Genomic DNA, 16,805 nt, shown 5'->3' on the forward strand with positions numbered 1-16,805 from the left:
GAATTCTCCAACTTCTGGTAATTCCCTCCCTCTCCCTTCCCCCATCTGAGTTTCACTCTGCCTCCTCTTCCAGCTGCCTATCACCTCTCATGATTCTCCTTCTTCTTCTACCCACAGTGCTTTCCCCTTACATTCCTTCTTCACCTCTCCTCCTTATCCCCTCCCTGCTTCCCCTCCCCCACCCCTTGATCTTTCCTCTGGTTTTTCACCTGGTACCTACCACCCTTCCAGGGAAGTGCTGTTAGGTAAATTGAAGGGATTAAAGGCAGATAAATCCCCAGGGCCAGATGGTCTGCATCCCAGAGTGCTTAAGGAAGTAGCCCAAGAAATAGTGGATGTATTAGTGATAATTTTTCAAAACTCCTTAGATTCTGGATTAGTTCCTGAGGATTGGAGGGTGGCTAATGTAACCCCACTTTTTAAAAAAGGAGGGAGAGAAAAACCAGGGAATTATAGACCGGTCAGTCTGACATCAGTGGTGGGGAAAATGCTAGAGTTGGTTATCAAAGATGTGATAACAGCACATTTGGAAAGAGGTGAAATCATCGGACAGAGTCAGCATGGATTTGTGAAAGGAAAATCATGTTTGACGAATCTTATAGAATTTTTTGAAGATGTAACTAGTAGAGTGGATAGGGGAGAGCCAGTGGATGTGGTATATTTAGATTTTCAAAAGGCTTTTGACAAGGTCCCACATAAGAGATTAGTGTGCAAACTTAAAGCACACGGTATTGAGGGTATGGTATTGATGTGGATAGAGAATTGGTTGGCAGACAGGAAGCAAAGAGTGGGAGTAAACGGGACCTTTTCAGAATGGCAGGCAGTGACTAGTGGGGTACCACAAGGCTCAGTGCTGGGACCCCAGTTGTTTACAATATATATTAATGATTTAGACGAGGGAATTAAATGCAGCATCTCCAAGTCTGCGGATGACACGAAGCTGGGCGGCGGTGTTAGCTGTGAGGAGGATGCTAAGAGGATGCAGGGTGACTTGGATAGGTTAGGTGAGTGGGCAAATTCATGGCAGATGCAATTTAATGTGGATAAATGTGAGGTTATCCAATTTGGTTGTAAGAACAGGAAAACAGATTATTATCTGAATGGTGGCCGATTAGGAAAAGGGGAGGTGCAACGAGACCTGGGTGTTATTGTACACCAGTCACTGAAATTGGACATGCAGGTACAGCAGGCGGTGAAAAAGGCAAATGGTATGTTGGCATTCATAGCAAAAGGATTTGAGTACAGGAGCAGGGAGGTTCTACTGCAGTTGTACAAGGCCTTAGTGAGACCGCACCTAGAGTATTGTGTGCAGTTTTGGTCCCCTAATCTGAGGAAAGACATTCTTGCCATAGAGGGAGTACAGAGAAGGTTCACCAGATTGATTCCTGGGATGGCAGGACTTTCATATGAAGAAAGACTGGATCGACTAGGCTTATACTCACTGGAATTTATAAGATTGAGGGGGGATCTTATTGAAACATATAAACTTCTGAAGGGATTGGACGGGCTAGATGCAGTAAGATTGTTTCCGATGTTGGGGAAATCCAGAATGAGGGGTCACAGTTTAAGGATAAAGGGGAAGCCTTTTAGGACCGAGATGAGGAAAAACATCTTCACACAGGGAGTGGTAAATCTGTGGAATTCTCTGCCACAGGAAACAGTTGAGGCAGGTTCATTGGCTATATTTAAGAGGAAGTTAGATATGGCCCTTGTGGCTAAAGGGATCAGGGGGTATGGAGAGAAAGCAGGTATAGGGTTCTGAGTTGGATGATCAGCCACGATCATACTGAATGGCGGTGCAGGCTCAAAGGGCTGAATGGCCTACTTCTGCATCTATTTTCTATGTTTCTTCCCACCCTCCCCCCACCTTCTTTATATGGCTCCTGCCCCCTCCCTCTTCAGTCCTGATGAAGGGTCTCGGCCCGAAACGTTGACTGTTCGTTTCCACGGATGCTGCCGACCTGCTGAGTTCCTCCAGCATGTTGTACGTGTGATTAGGGTTTTGCCGGCTGGTTCAAGAACTGTATGGTTGAAGGGAAGTAACTGTCCCTGATCCTGGTGGTGTAGGTCTTCCGGCTTCTGCACATCCTGCCTGATGGGATCTGTGAGAAGATGGTATGGCCAGATGTGTGGATCTTTGATGATAGGACCCTGGTCAGACCCCACTTGGAGTACTGTGCTCAGTTCTGGTCGCCTCACTGCAGGAAGAATGCAGAAACTATAGAAAGGGTGCAGAGGAGATTTACAAGGATGCTGCCTGGATTGGAGAGTGTGCCTTATGAGAATAGGTTCAGTGAACTTGGCCTTTTCTCCTTGGAGTGGCGGAGGATGAGAGGTGACCTGATAGAGGTGTATAAGATGATGAGAGGCATTGATCGTGTGGATAGTTGGAGGCTTTTTCCCAAGGCTGAAATGCTAACACAAAAGGACACAGTTTTAAGGTGTTTGGAAGTAGGTGCAGAGGAGAGGTCAGGGGTAAGTTTTTTACTCAGAGAGTGGTGAGTGCATGGAATGGGCTGCCGGCAATGGTGGTGGAGGCAGATACACTAGAGTCTTTTAATAGACTCCTGGATAGTACATGGAGCTTAGAAGAATAGAGGGCTATGGGTAACCCTGGGTAATTTCTAAAGTAAGTACATGTTTGGCACAGCATTGTGGACTGAAGGGCCTGTATTGTGCTGTAGATTTTCTATTTTTCTACGTTTCAATGTTAAGACACAGGAGCAGGATTAAGCCGTTCCTCCCATCAAGTCTGCTCCACCATTCCTTCATGGCTGATTTATTATCCATCTCAAACCCATTCTTTTGCCTTCTCCCCATAACCTTTGACACCCTGACTAATCAAGAACCTTTCTTAATATACTGAATCACTTGGCCACCACAGCAGTCTGTGGCAATGAGTTCCACAGATTCACCAACCTCTGGCTAAAGAAATTCTTCCTCGTCTCTGTTCTAAAGCTTTACCCTCTATTCTGAGGCTGTTCTCTCTGGTCCTAGACTCTCCCTCTATGGGAAACATCTTCTCCACATGTACTCTATCTCAGCCTTTCAGTGTTTGATAGCTTTCAATGAGATCCCGCCCTCATTCTTCTAAACTCTAGCAATTACAGGCCCAAAACCATCAAACACTCCTCATACATTAGCCCTTTCATTCCCAAGATAATTCTCGTGAACCTTCCCTGAACCCTCTCTCTTTGGAGGCTGTGCTCCTTGGTCCCAGACTCTTCCACTACTGGAAATGTTTTGTCAGTTGTAAATGCACAAATTGATTTGTCACTGTCAGTGAGACACGTGCCATACAGAAGCATGCTATCCACACAGACCATTTCATTACAGCAGTGCATTGAGGAAAGGAAAATAAATGAAAACAACAACAGGAAGTACTTGAGGCAGAACCTCCTGTAGGTACAGTACTACTGATGGCGGGAAAGGATTTGTCTGTGATGTATTGGGCAAAATCCACTACTCTCTGCAGCTTCTTGCTTGCTTTCTGCAGTAGTTTTAGGCAGATTAGTTCTTCAGGATGTGAGAGTTGCCTAGTTACATTTTGTCACTCTGGTTCACAGACAGTACAGTCGGGGAAGGAAACCTTGCTGGATGGAAAAGACAAGTTTCCCAAATATCAGCGAACAGAGGATGGCTATATCCGAATTGGTAAGACAATGATACTTAACCCTACACTTTTACTGATTAATGTAACGTGGCACTGAGAAGGTCTGATGAAGGAACTCAGCCTGAAATGTTGCCTGTTTATTCCCCTCTGCAGATGCTGCCTGATCTGTTGAGTTCCTCCAGCAGTTTTGAGTGTGTTGATCTGACTTAGTAGTCTTAAAGATTATCTTTATTTGTCAGAAGTACACCCCGAAACATACAGTGAAATGTGTCATTTGCCAACACTATCTGAGGATGTGCTGGGGGCCGCCCACAAATGTCACCAAGTTTCCATTGTCGATTCAGCATGTCAGCAACTCACTAACTCTAACCCGTACATCTTTGGAATGTGGGAGTTCTCCATGCAGTTACAAGGAGAATGTACAAACTCCTTCACAGACAGCGGTATGAATTGAACCTCGATCACTGGCGCTATAATGTGTTATGCTAGCCGCTATACTAAAGTGCAGTGTTAGGTAAAGGCTCAGCACGATTAGTGCTGAGAGAAAGAGTGGAAGATTATTTAGAGTTGCTCCGTCTTTGGCTTGCCAAACTGTTTAATCCAACAGAAAATGCAGATCAGCAACCTGGAGTCACAGACGTGGAGCAGGGAAACAGGTCTTGTGGCCCACAGTGTGCATGCTGGCTGTCAACCAGCTGTTTTTATACTAATCCACACTTCCATCAACTCCCTCGTATTCTACGCCTCACGCCCACACAAGGAGCAATATACAGTGGCCAGTTACCCTACCAAGCTACACATCCTCGGCATGTCAGAGGGAACCAGAGGACCTGTGGGGAAACCCACTGGGAGACTGCAAACTCCACACAGACAGCTCTACCCACTGCACACCCAAATGCAGAGAGAGAAGCAGAGTTAATATTTCACATCAATGACGTTTCTTCAAAGAAACATTTACCTGTTTAGCCTCCGCTGATGCTATCTGACCTGCTGAGTGTGTCTAGCAATGTCTGTTCTTTACATCTAATTGTTTTTCTTTCATTTCCTTTCCTTGTGTTCCAGCTTACTTCACAAACGGCATTGCGGAGGGAGAGGTAGACCCTTCGTTTGGGCCACTAGAGGTTGTTCGTTTGTCCACCCTGTCGGACTCACCAGTTTGGGTGATACTCAGTGAGGTAATGTGTTTATGGACCTTGGCAAACCTCAATAGATGTGTGATGGAGAGACACATCTAGTCTCTAGTCTCTGGTGATCTGGTGTATCACAGCCGGGCATGGAAACACCAATGCCTTTGATTGGAAAATCCTACAAAAAGTAGTCCATCCTGGGTACAGCCCTCTCCAACCATTGAGCACATCTACATGGAGTGATGTCGCAGGAAAGCAGCATCCATTATCAGAGATCCCCTCCACCCAGTTCATGCTCTCTTCTTGTTGCTGTCATCAGGAAGGGGTACAGGAGCCTCAAGGTTCAGAAACAATTATTACCCCTCAACCATCAGGCTCTTACACCAGCATGGATAACTTCTCTCAAATTCACTTGTCCCATCACTGAATTGTTCCAACAATCTATGGACTCACTTTCAAGGACTCTTCATTTTATGTTCTCAATATTTATTGTTTTTGTTTGTATTTGCACAGTTTGTTGTCTTTTACACATTGGCTGTTTGTCTGTTCCTTTGGGTGCGCCTTTCATTAATTCTATTGTGTTTTTTGGATTTATTGAGTATGCCCACAAGAAAATGAATCTCGGGTTTGTATATGGCACATATAAGTACTTTGACAACAAATTTACTTTAAACTTTGAATCTGTGCCGTAAGAAGTTACAGTCACAGAGGAAATGACCCAGTGTGGAGAATCTTGGGCAGAAGTTAGTTACAGGGGAGATGGTACTGTGTGGAGAATGTTAGTCGGAAGTTACAGTCACAAGGGAGATGTTCCTGTGTGGGAAGTTAAAATAACGGGGAGGGGGGAGATGGTCCTGTGTGGGAAGTTACAGACATGGGGGGTGTGATGGTCCTGTCTGTGTGGGAAGTTACAGACATGGGGGGGGTGATGGTCCTGTGTGGGAAGTTACAGACATGGTGGGGGGGTGTGATGGTCCTGTGTGGGAAGTTACAGACATGGGGGGTGCGATGGTCCTGTGTGAGAAGTTACAGACATGGGGGGTGTGATGGTCCTGTCTGTGTGGGAAGTTACAGACATGGTGGGGGGGGGGTGATGGTCCTGTGTGGGAAGTTACAGACACGGGAATTGTGATGGTGAAGATGGCCCTGTGTTGAAAATTCTGGGTGGTTCTTGAGAAGGGATTTGACCTAACATTTTAAAGGGTTTGGTAAAGTAAGTAATGGGGCTGTTCCAAATGTTGGTGACCAGAGGGGATGGATTTCTAATCATCCTGCAACATCACTTCTTTCTCCCCCTCCAGAGGAGCTGTTTGATAGACTCAGAGAGCACTACAGCGCAGAAGGAAGTCCTTTGGCCCATCTAGTTAATGCTGATAGTTATTTTGCCTAGACCTATTGATCCACATCTCTACAATAGCCCTCCATATACCTCCCATCAATGTACTTAACAAACTTTTCTTAATATTGAATCTACCACTTCCACTCTAGATCTACCACTGCACTGCCCTCTGAGTGAAGAAGTTCCTGCTCAGATTCCCCTTAAACATTTCACCTTTCACCCTTAACCTATGACCTGTAGTTCTAGTATTACCCTACCTCAGTGGGGAAAAAGCCTGCTTGATTTGCCCTGTCTATACCCTTCATAATTATGTAAAGCACTATTGAATCTCTCCTCTTCAGTTCTTTATCTTTTCCACCTATCCTCTCCCAGCCCCTTACTTCACCGCCACCCCCACCCACCCATCTTCCCCCTCATCAGCCAGCTTGTTCTCCTTCCTCCGTGTTCTTATTCTGGTTTCTGCCCCATTCTACTGCACTCCTTATGGAGGGTCTTGGCCTGAAATGTTGACTGTTTATTCATTTCCATGGATGCTGCCTGACCTGCTGAGTTCCTCCAGCATTTTCTATGTGCTACTCAGGATTTCCAGTGTCTGCAGTCTCTCATGCCTCCCTGCTCTATGACTAAGATTGCTTAAAGAAGGGAATTAGAAAATGATTAACTGGAGTATGTTGAAAGAGGTGGTGAGTTGCATTTGCTGGATTAATTTAAGAGCGAGACTGCGGAGAGGTGATGGGCCGGATAGTCTTTTTAGGGCAGTACTAAAAGGCATGACAGAAGGCTAGGAATGGGGTTCCGAGGTATCATTATTTCTCAGGACTATATCTCCTTCATTAACAAAAAGGCTCGGCACAGGATGTTGGTAAAATTCCATCTTCCCTAAAACATCCTGGTGTAATTCTACATTGCCAACATGAAGCATCCTCACATCAACCGTTGCTGTCTAGTTCGGTGCAGCATCCTCTCACAATGTACAAGAACTACAGTGAACTGTCAGATCATTGGCCGCAGTCTATCGTTACCGCAGAAGTTGTAAGTGTCCAGGACAAAGATGCAGGCAAGGAAAGTCATTGTGAACACTACCCACCCTGCAAACTGCCTTTTCCAAAGCTCCCTTCTGAAAAGCACTATAGAGGTATTAAAGCAACTTCCTGATATCTTAAAAGTTTCTTTCCCCGGCAGATTCTCTGATCAACTATTCTGTTTAGTGTACCCACCCTCACCCCTTCTATCTATTACCCCATCACTGCACTGTAAATACTTTAAATCACTGTTTATAATGATGTCCATGTTGTAAGTATGTACTGGTATTTATGTATTAATGGATATTTAATTCTGTCCTTTAACCTCTGATTTTATTTTTATATAATTCTTTATACTTTATGATTGCTGAATGTTGGTTTTTGTTGCATGTCATACCCTAACACACCACAGCAAATCCCTAATACATGAAAGTGTCTGGTGAATAAAGTTGATCCTTATTCTTGACCACCAGTCACAAACACAGTTACTTTCCCCAAGCAGGAATGCTGATCAACACCTCCACCCACTAACCCACCCCTCCACAACCCCAACCACCACTACTTTATCATTTCCTGTCAGTCACCTTATGTACAGACACTCCTGTGCCTAGTGTCAATCAAAGTTCAAAGTAAATTTATTATCAAAGTACGTATATGTCACCATATACAAACCTGAGATTCATTTTTTTTGGGCATACTCAGAAAATCTATAGAATAGTAACTATAACAGGTTCAATGAAAGGTCAACCAGGGCGTGGAAGACAACAAACTGTGCAAATGCAAATATAAGTAAATGCAAAAAATATCAAGAACATGAGATGAAAGTGAGTTCATTGGTTGTGGGAATATTTCAATGATGAGGTGAGTGAAGTTATCCCCTTTTGTTCAGGAGCCTGATGTTTGAGGGGTAATAACTGTTCTTGAACCTGGTGGTGTGAGTCCTGAGGCTCTTGTACCTTCTACCTGATGGCAACAGTGAGAAGAGAACATGACCTACGGCAACATTTCAATGATTGATGTGCTGAATGGTTGGGGGGGAGGGGGCTTTACCTGTGAGATGCTGAGCTGAATCCACTAGTTTTTGTAGCATTTTCCATTCAAGGGCATTGGTGTTTTCATACCAGGCTGTGATGCAGCCAGTCAATACACTCTGCACAATACTTCTTCAGAATTTTGTAAAAATTTTAGACGTCATGCCGAATATCCACAAACTCCTTAGGGAGTAGAGACGCTGCATACTTACTTCACAATTACATTTATATAATGGGTCCAGGAATAGTAACGACCAGGAATTTAAAGTTGCTAACCCTTTCCAACTCTGATCTTCCAATGAGTACTGGCTCATGGACCTCCAGTTTCCTCCTCCTGAAATCAAATATCAGCTCCTCGGTCTTGCTGACATTGAGTGAGAGGTTGTTGTTGTGCCACCACTCAGCCAGATTTTCAATCTCCCTCCGTGCTGATCCATCATCACCTTCGACTTGGTCCACGGCAGTGGTGTCATCAGCAAACTTGAATATGGCATTGGCTTAGCCACACAGTCACAGGTTGTAAAGCGATTGGAGCAGGGGCTAAGCACACAGTCTTGTGATGCTCCCGTGCTGGTGGCCATCGTGGAGATGTTGTTGCCAATCTGAACTGACTGAAGTGAGGAAATCCAGGATCCAATTGCCCAAGGAGATATTGAGACCAAGGTCTTGGAGTTTATTACAGTATATTCTGGAGTATAAGCTGACCCCCCCCCCCCATTTTCAAGATTAAAAAAGGGCCTTTTTCATGTTACCTTTGTATAAGCCGACCCCTTTTGTAGAGGTTTTTGATTTAACCAGAAAAGATCACAAGATCTCACATGCCGGTACTCAGCTTTGCCTGATCCGGAACCGGGAAATTTTGTGAACCAGTACCTGCTAAGAAAACAGGCCTACACATTGTAGAGCGTTATATGTGAATTCTTAATAAATAAATCAGGGAGGGAAATTTTGGATTAGGGCTCCAATGGTAAAGAATCCTCTGAAATGTAACCCCGTGAAACCATTTAGCGCCCATCGCAATCTCGTTAAAACTTAACACGGGGTGGTGGGATCAGTACGTCTACTCAGTATTGAGTTGCGACCACCATGTACAAAAGATTAAAATGAATGCAATATGATGCTGGCTTCAAGCTGAAGGTTGTTGATTTTGCTAAAGGAACGAATAATTCTGCAGCTGCTAAGTTTAGTGTAAATGAGAAATGAGTGAGAGAGTGGAGAAAGGCAGAGGACACGCTGAGGGAAATGCCAAAGACGAAATGTGCAAACCGTGGGAAAACATGCCAGTGGCCAGAACTGGAAGAAAAAGTGTTAGAGTGGGTGAATCACCAGCGATCGTCCGGATACATTGTTACCAGAGAAATGATTCGAGTTGAAATGGGCTGAAAAACACCGTGTGGTCAGCGAAAATTTCAAAGCTACGCAAAGTTGGTGCACCCGATTTATGAATAGACATGATCTTGTGTTGAGACAAAAAACAAAGATTGCTCAGAAAATTCCCACGGGGTGTTGTTTACGTTCAAGAACGCTGCTGGATGGACGAAGTGGTTTGCTTGAAGTGGATTAAAGAGGTGTGGCGTCGACATCCCAAAGGTTTCAGGAAGGAAAAGTCGCTACTTGTCTGGGTCATGTTCAAAGCACACTGTCAGGTGAGACAAAAGCAGCACTGAAAGCTGAAACTACGGACATTGCAGTCAACACAGGTGGTTTGATGTCCATGCTCCAACCACTAGATGTGAGTTTAAATAAATCATTCAAAGAATTCATGCGTCGACAATGGAACAAATTTTACTCAAAAACAGTCAATAAAGCGACCTGTCTTCTGTGTATTTGTTTTTCCAAAGTTGGCACCCTCTGTATAAGCTGATCCCCTAATTTTAGGACCAAAATTTAGGGCTTATATACCGGAATTTATGGTAATTAGTTTTGAGGGAGTGATGGTATTGAGCACTGAGCTGTAGTTGATAAAGAGTATCATGATGTATGCAGCTTTGCTGACCAGATGTTCCAGGGTTGAGTGAAGAGTCAATGAGATGGCATCTGCTAACAAACTGTTGCACCATTAGGCTAACTGGAGCAGATCCAAGTCACCACTCAGGCAGGAATTGATATATTTCATCACTAACTGGTGCTCCTCCTCCTTTTCTTTCTTTCAGGGCCTTCTGTCCTTGCCTGTCAGGTTCCCCCTTCTTCAGCTCACCAATCAACTTCCCAGCTCTTTACTTCACCCTCCCCCCCCCCCCCCCCCCCCCCCCAGTTTCACCTGTCATGTTGTGTTGCTTCCTTCCCCACCTTCTGACACTGACTCCCCATCTTTTTTTCTCCAGTCCTGATGAAGGGTCTCGGCCCAAAATGTTAATTGTGTGGCGACCCACTTTCTACGCAGGCGAACCGGCTCACAAAATGGCGCGCGCCTCAGCAGAGAGGCCAGCCCCAAAATGGCACTGGGCCTTCTTCACCAGCAAGGGGAGAATGTCTGCGGGCGGGAAGAGACTTTTGTAATGCACCTCTGATGTCATTTCCGCCCGGAGAGGGTGGGAACGGAACTGCGTAAAAGCCAGTGCCGCGAAGTTCGAATAAACTAGTCTGGAGTGCAACTTACAGACTGCGCGTTGTTATTTCTAGCTCTGTGTGTAGTACATCGCTACATCTGTACTATTTTGCATAGATGCTCCCTGTCCTGCTGAGTTTCTTCAGCATTTTGTGTGTGTAGAAAGCATTGAGCTCATCTGGAAGTGAAGCCCTGCTGTCTCCCATGTCGCTTGATTTAACTTTCTAAGAGGTGATAGCATTCACATCCTATTACAGCTGTCAAGCATCCTTTGTTGATTTTTTTGCTCCAGAATTTCTACTTCACTCATGAGACGACTTTCCAGAGAGCATGCTGACCTCGTGTGATTTTTTGGTCTGCAGACTTGAATGCCTCTGATCTGGCCCTTAGTAAATCGTGGGTTTCATGTTTCCTCTGGGGCTTCTTGTTGGGAAGACTCCGAATGATTTTGTGGGGACACACTCGTCTATAGCTGTTTTCATAAAGTCTGTACAACCATGGCGTATTCATTCAATTCCACAGGGCAGTCCCTGAACACAACCCAGTCCACTGACTCAGAGCATTCCCATGACCACCTCTTTGTTGTCCTAATCTCTGGAGTTTTGCTCTTTAGCCTCTGAAGTTGGACAGCCAAGTGATCGATTTACCAAAATGTCATCTGGGCAAGGAGTAAGGCATTCCTTATCTTAGTATATGTATATAAGCTATCTTGACTATTTATATCATTGCATCTTTTTTAATATTATGTTCTTTATCTTATTGTATTTATTGTGCTGGATCAGATCCGGAGTGACAATTATTTTGTTCCCCTTTACACTTGTGTACTGGAAATGACATTAAACAGTCTTGAATCTTGAAACAGCACTGGTTTCTGAGTTTTAACAGCTTCCTTTTTTTAAAATTTCAGATATTTATAAAGAAAGCCGACAGTTAACTGAAGAGAGGAGTTGCGTTTGACAGCTGGCGGTGGTTTGGTTCAGGAACTGTTCCCTTCCCGGATCCTGTCCCATCACAGAAGAAGACTGCGCCGCTACTGTCCAATCCGGCCAGAAGTGTTCCGGGACACTGCAAAAACTGACGCGTTTAGGAGCAGTCCGTGTCTGCTGTGAGACTCTTTTCTACTCGAAACAGAATCAAATGTCGGTCGAGAGTCCATTTTTCATTGGATCTTCCATGCTGATGCTCACTTGTTCAACTTATTCTAAAACACGCGCCATTTTTTAACCTGTACTTTGCGGAATGTTTACACCAGGAAGTCCTGTCGGGTGGGCCTGTTCCGTAAACTAGAGGGAAAGGGAGGGAAGGAGTCTCATTCTAGGGAGGATGTTTTGCAAGTATGTTTCGGGGTCATCTCTTATTAGAGGGAGAATGCTTAGGGAGCGTCTCTTATTGTAAGGATAGTTAGAATCTCTTATCAGGGAGAGTGATTCATTGTATGGAGAATGTTTAGGGAGCATCTCTTATTGATGGAAAACGTTTAGGGTGAGTCACAAATTGTAAGAATTGTCAGGAAGAGTCTCTTATCGAGGAAGAGTGCCTCATTGTAGGGAGAATGTTTAGGGAACATCTTTTATTGCAGGGAGAATGTTTAGGGAGAGTCTCTTATTGACAGAGAATATTTAGGCAGCGACACTTATTGTGAAAATGGTTAGGGAGAGTCTCTTTTTGTACGGTGAATATTTAGGGAGTGTCTCGTATTTTCAGGTGAATGTTTAGGGAAAATCTTTTATTGTAGGAAATGTATATGGAAGGAAAGGGAGAATGGGGAGAATCCCTTAGTGGGAAGGACGATAGGAGTATTTTTAGTAAAAGCGTTAGGGGATGTCTAAATAGGATGGAATTTTTAATGAGCAAGTACTAATTAAAAGTGCTTTCTGTTGGAGGGAGCCAGCAGAGAGCTTCTGCAATGGAGGAGGTATTAGGATCCATCCCTGACGGAAAGAGGGGTAGGGTATATCTAATGGAAAGGGGGCGGGGAGTGTCAGAGAGAATATGTAGCTGTTGGAAGTGAGGGCAAGGGAAAGAGTCAGTAAAAAACTAGTGGGAGGAGGAACATCTTGAAGGTAGGTAGGGAATGGGTGTGTCTGAAAGGGGGATGATGTGCTGAACGTCATGGCTACAGAAGGGAAACAATGTCTCTGAAGAAAGAAGGTGATGAAGGCTGTTGAAAATTTAACAGAAAAGTTCGGGATAATGGGTTCTCTTTAACAAAGAGTCTATCAAACTGGAGGGGAATATCTGAAACTGAAGTAGACAGAAATAGGGAACATCTAACCAGAAGGAAAAGGTGAAGGATATCTGAAATGAAGATTGGAAAATGGATGCAATGAGTGAGTGTCTCATATCAGGGATTTATCCAGACTCTGTGTCCTTAATTTTTACTCACTTTAGAGAGAATTTTATATCCACTACAGTCAATGAATCTGTAAGCAAGATTAATTACAGACTAACTGTAAAAACAAAATTCCTGAATTATTTAATTGGAGTATAGGTTCATGCTGTCTCCAAGGTGCTGGATAAATCCTTGTTTCTTGTGTAAATGTGCAGAAACTCGAAGTATGTGTGGCCAGTTTCAAAAACTCCACATGGGACTTTCACCCTTTCACTATCAAATTGGTACTGGAAAAAAAATTGACAGAACAAAATTAAATGTTTGTGTTCTGATCCAGTCTCCCTGGAGGTGATGAGAACCAAATACTAATTTAGGATTTTTGATTAGAATCTTGTGCAAGTTAAAATAAACTTTGTATCAAACAGGATTCTTGTCTCTGGTTCAAAGATTAAGGGTCTGAATGTCTCTATGTCAATAATTGTACCTTGAAAGGTAGTGTGGTTAGGAATAATGTTTTGTTGTGCTTACGTCAACCTTTTCAAGTACAATTATTGAAAGGAGAATTTCTGCTTCCATGGCATTTTTATTAATACGTAATGAAGACAGCAGTGAATGGCTGGAAGAATTTAATATATTCATTTTATAAACTGTACTATTTTACACAATCTGTAAATGAGGCCCAATTTGTAGATAATAAACATGTATCATTACAAATCAATAATTGTTTAAAATGGGAGAAATCATTAGAACCAAATATTTGTAAATTAATTGAATAATTCTTGTCACTCAAGCATTGTGCCATAATTGGGAAGGGATTATTTTGTTTTCTTGATGGCCTTGGTAGTTAGATATCTTTCCCCACCTAACCTCCCCATGCCTTCTTGAACCACTGCAGTCCTTGGGCGTGCCTAATAACCACAGTGCTGTTAGGGAGGATTTTGACCCAGTGATGGTGAAGGAACGGTTATAGATTTCCGAATCAGGACAGTGTGTGGCTCGGAGGACAACTTCTGTAAACCTAGAATGACAGTTCACCCCCTCAGCCAGATAGTTACTAGGAGTTTTGCTTTATTTAGCAATACAGCGTGCTAACAGGTCCTTCTGGGCCCAATGAGCCCACACTGCTCAAATACACGCATGTGACTGACCAATTAACCTACTAACTATATGTCTTTGGAATGTGGGAGGAAACCAGAGGAAACTCATGCGGTCATGGGGAGAACGTGCAAACTCCTTACAGAGGGTGGCGGGAATTGAACCCCAATCTGATCACTGGCAAATCCAGTTCACTAACTGCTATGTTACCGTGCCGAACAGATAAAGATGGAATATGAAGGTAAGCTAGCCAATAATATAAAAGAGGATACAAAAAGTTTTTTCAGATATATAAGGAGTAAAAGAGAGGCAAGAATGGATATCAGACCACTGGAAAATGACACCGAATGGGTAGTAATGGGGGACAAAGAAATGGCAGAGGAACTTAAGTATTTTGCACTTTCACTGTGGAAGACTGTAGCTGCAGTATGCCAGAAGTTTGAGTGTATCGGGGGCAGAAGTGAGTGTAGTTGCTGTTACTAAGGAGAAGGTGCTTAGAAAGCTGAAAGATTTTTTTTATTACCTGGATCAGATAGACTACACCCCAGAGTTCTGAAAGAGGTAGCTGGAGAGATTTTGAAGGCATTAGTAATGATCTTTCAAGAATCACTAGATTCTGGAATGTTTCCAGAGGACTGGAAAATTGCACATGTTACTCTTTAAGAAGGGAGGGAAGGCCAGTTAGGAAGATGTTAGAGTCCATTATTAAGGACGTGGTTCAGGGTACTGATGCAAGTAGTGCATAGCTGGAGTCAAGCACCAATCCTTGCTATGCCCCACTCATCACAGACCAACAACCTGAATAGGTTTTTTCCCATCTCCAATTCTCTATCCCTATCATTGCATTACTTCCAATTCCATGTGTTCTGAAGTCGTTGACCAACCTGCGTGGGACTATGTGAAATGACAATACACCACGTTCACTGGTACCTTCTCGTTATGGAACATGGAATTGTACAACTGTGGAAGAGGCCCTTCAGCCCATCAGGTCTGTGCTAACCATACACATGTCTGCTTATACCTCTTAAACATGGCAATCCACACTCTCCCTGTCTTTCCCACCACCTACTCCTACAGCACCTACTGTTCACTGTGTCACACAAGGTCTTACCTTGCAAAACTCCTTTAAACTTTCCTCCTCTTAAATCTATTTGAAATTTTCACCCTTGGAAAAAGGTGTCCACTGTATCATAATTTTATAAACCTCTGTCAGGTCTTCCTTCAGCCTCCAATGCTCCTGAGAAAACAATTCAAGCTTGTCCAAACTTTCCTTACAACTAATACTCTCCATGCTAGGACATATCCAAGTAAACCTTTTCTGCATCCTCTCCATACCCTCTTGTTGTCTGGCAGCCAGAGCTCCCCACAGTATTCCAAATGTGACAGACCCAAAGTTTTATACAGCTGCAATATACTTTCCAACATTTATACTCAAAGCCCTGAATGATGCTGGCAAGCATGCTGTGCACCTTCTTTACCACCTGTCCACTTGTGTTGCCACTTCCAGGGAGTCATGGACCCTTCTAATGTCCATGCTTATTAAGGGTCCTGCTATTTACCTATTCTACCGCCCACAATCTCATAAAACTCCAGTGGATGACCCAAACGTGAATGTTCCTTCCGAGCCTAATCTTCTTTTTCAAGGTCTGCCATTTTTAAATCCTCTATTTCTCCTCCCAGTGATGTCAGATCAACTGATTGGTGGTTCCGTTTCTCGACACCCCTTTGTTTAAAAGTGGGATCACTTTTGCTTCCCTCCAATCTACAGGAACATTGCAGATCTTACAGTCCAGATGGCACTGAGCTCTGTAGAGTTTGAAGCTCAGACTTGCTTGTTTTTCTAAGCTTGTAGGGATGGTTTTGGGGGCCGAGAGGGGAGTTATGGGATCAGGTTACGATTTAGGGACAGTGATGTGGGAGAGTTACTGATCAGACCTCCGCTCTGATTCAAAGACCAGCAAAGTGGGTGGGTGACGATGGACATCTGTGGTTGTGGGGCTGTCTCCAGTCAGTGGGTTCCAAGAGACATGAGGGCTGGTGAGTTGGCATGCTTGGAAATCGGGGTCTCATCATCAGCTAGTCCAGGGGTTGATACTGTAACTGAAGCCTGAAGGTCAATCAAGAGTATGGATGTCCAAGCCCAATGGGTAAAGTTTGGACACTGGAGGACTGTCCTGGAGCTGAAGGTGGGGAGGGAGGAAAGGGACTTGTTTTGCTATTTATTGTGTTCTGTGTTCTTCTGCCGAGCATTGTGGGCATGCTCTGTTTGTGCTGGAATGTGTGGTGACACTTGTGGGCTGCCTCCAGCACATCTTAGGTTACATTGTCTGTTAACAAAAATGACACATTTGCTGTTTCACACACAAAATGCTGGAGGAACTTAGCAGGCCAGAGAGCATCTATGAAAAAGAGTACAGTCAACATTTCAAGCCGAGACCCTTCAATAGGACAAGTGAGTGTGTGTGTTTCAGGCCAAGACCCTTTATCAGGACGTGTGTGTATGTGTATATAATTATAATTTTTTTTCATCAGGACTGATAAAGGATCTTGGGCTGAAATGTCAACTGTTTACTCTTTTCCATGGATGCTGCCTGGCTGCTGGGTTCCTCCATCTTTTTGTGTGTGTTGCTTGGATTTACAGCATCTGCAGATTTTCTTTTGTACGTGATAAAATAAATAAATCTAAATCTGAACTTTG

The 16,805-nt window shown here is 43.8% G+C and overlaps 1 protein-coding gene across 1 annotated transcript in view; it reads left to right on the forward strand.

Moving 5' to 3' along the window:
• The window catches only part of mgat4b (alpha-1,3-mannosyl-glycoprotein 4-beta-N-acetylglucosaminyltransferase B), a 275,855-nt gene extending 259,050 nt beyond the window's left edge, over nucleotides 1–16,805 (forward strand). Inside the window, exons 13-15 of the mRNA XM_073067080.1 lie at nucleotides 3,567–3,654; nucleotides 4,676–4,788; nucleotides 11,588–16,805. Coding sequence (XP_072923181.1) covers nucleotides 3,567–3,654; nucleotides 4,676–4,788; nucleotides 11,588–11,614 — 228 coding nt within the window. The 3' untranslated portion in view covers nucleotides 11,615–16,805. The remainder of the gene's footprint in view (nucleotides 1–3,566; nucleotides 3,655–4,675; nucleotides 4,789–11,587) is intronic.

Source organism: Hemitrygon akajei, chromosome 15, assembly GCF_048418815.1.
Source record: "Hemitrygon akajei chromosome 15, sHemAka1.3, whole genome shotgun sequence".
Classification (NCBI taxonomy): domain Eukaryota; kingdom Metazoa; phylum Chordata; class Chondrichthyes; order Myliobatiformes; family Dasyatidae; genus Hemitrygon; species Hemitrygon akajei.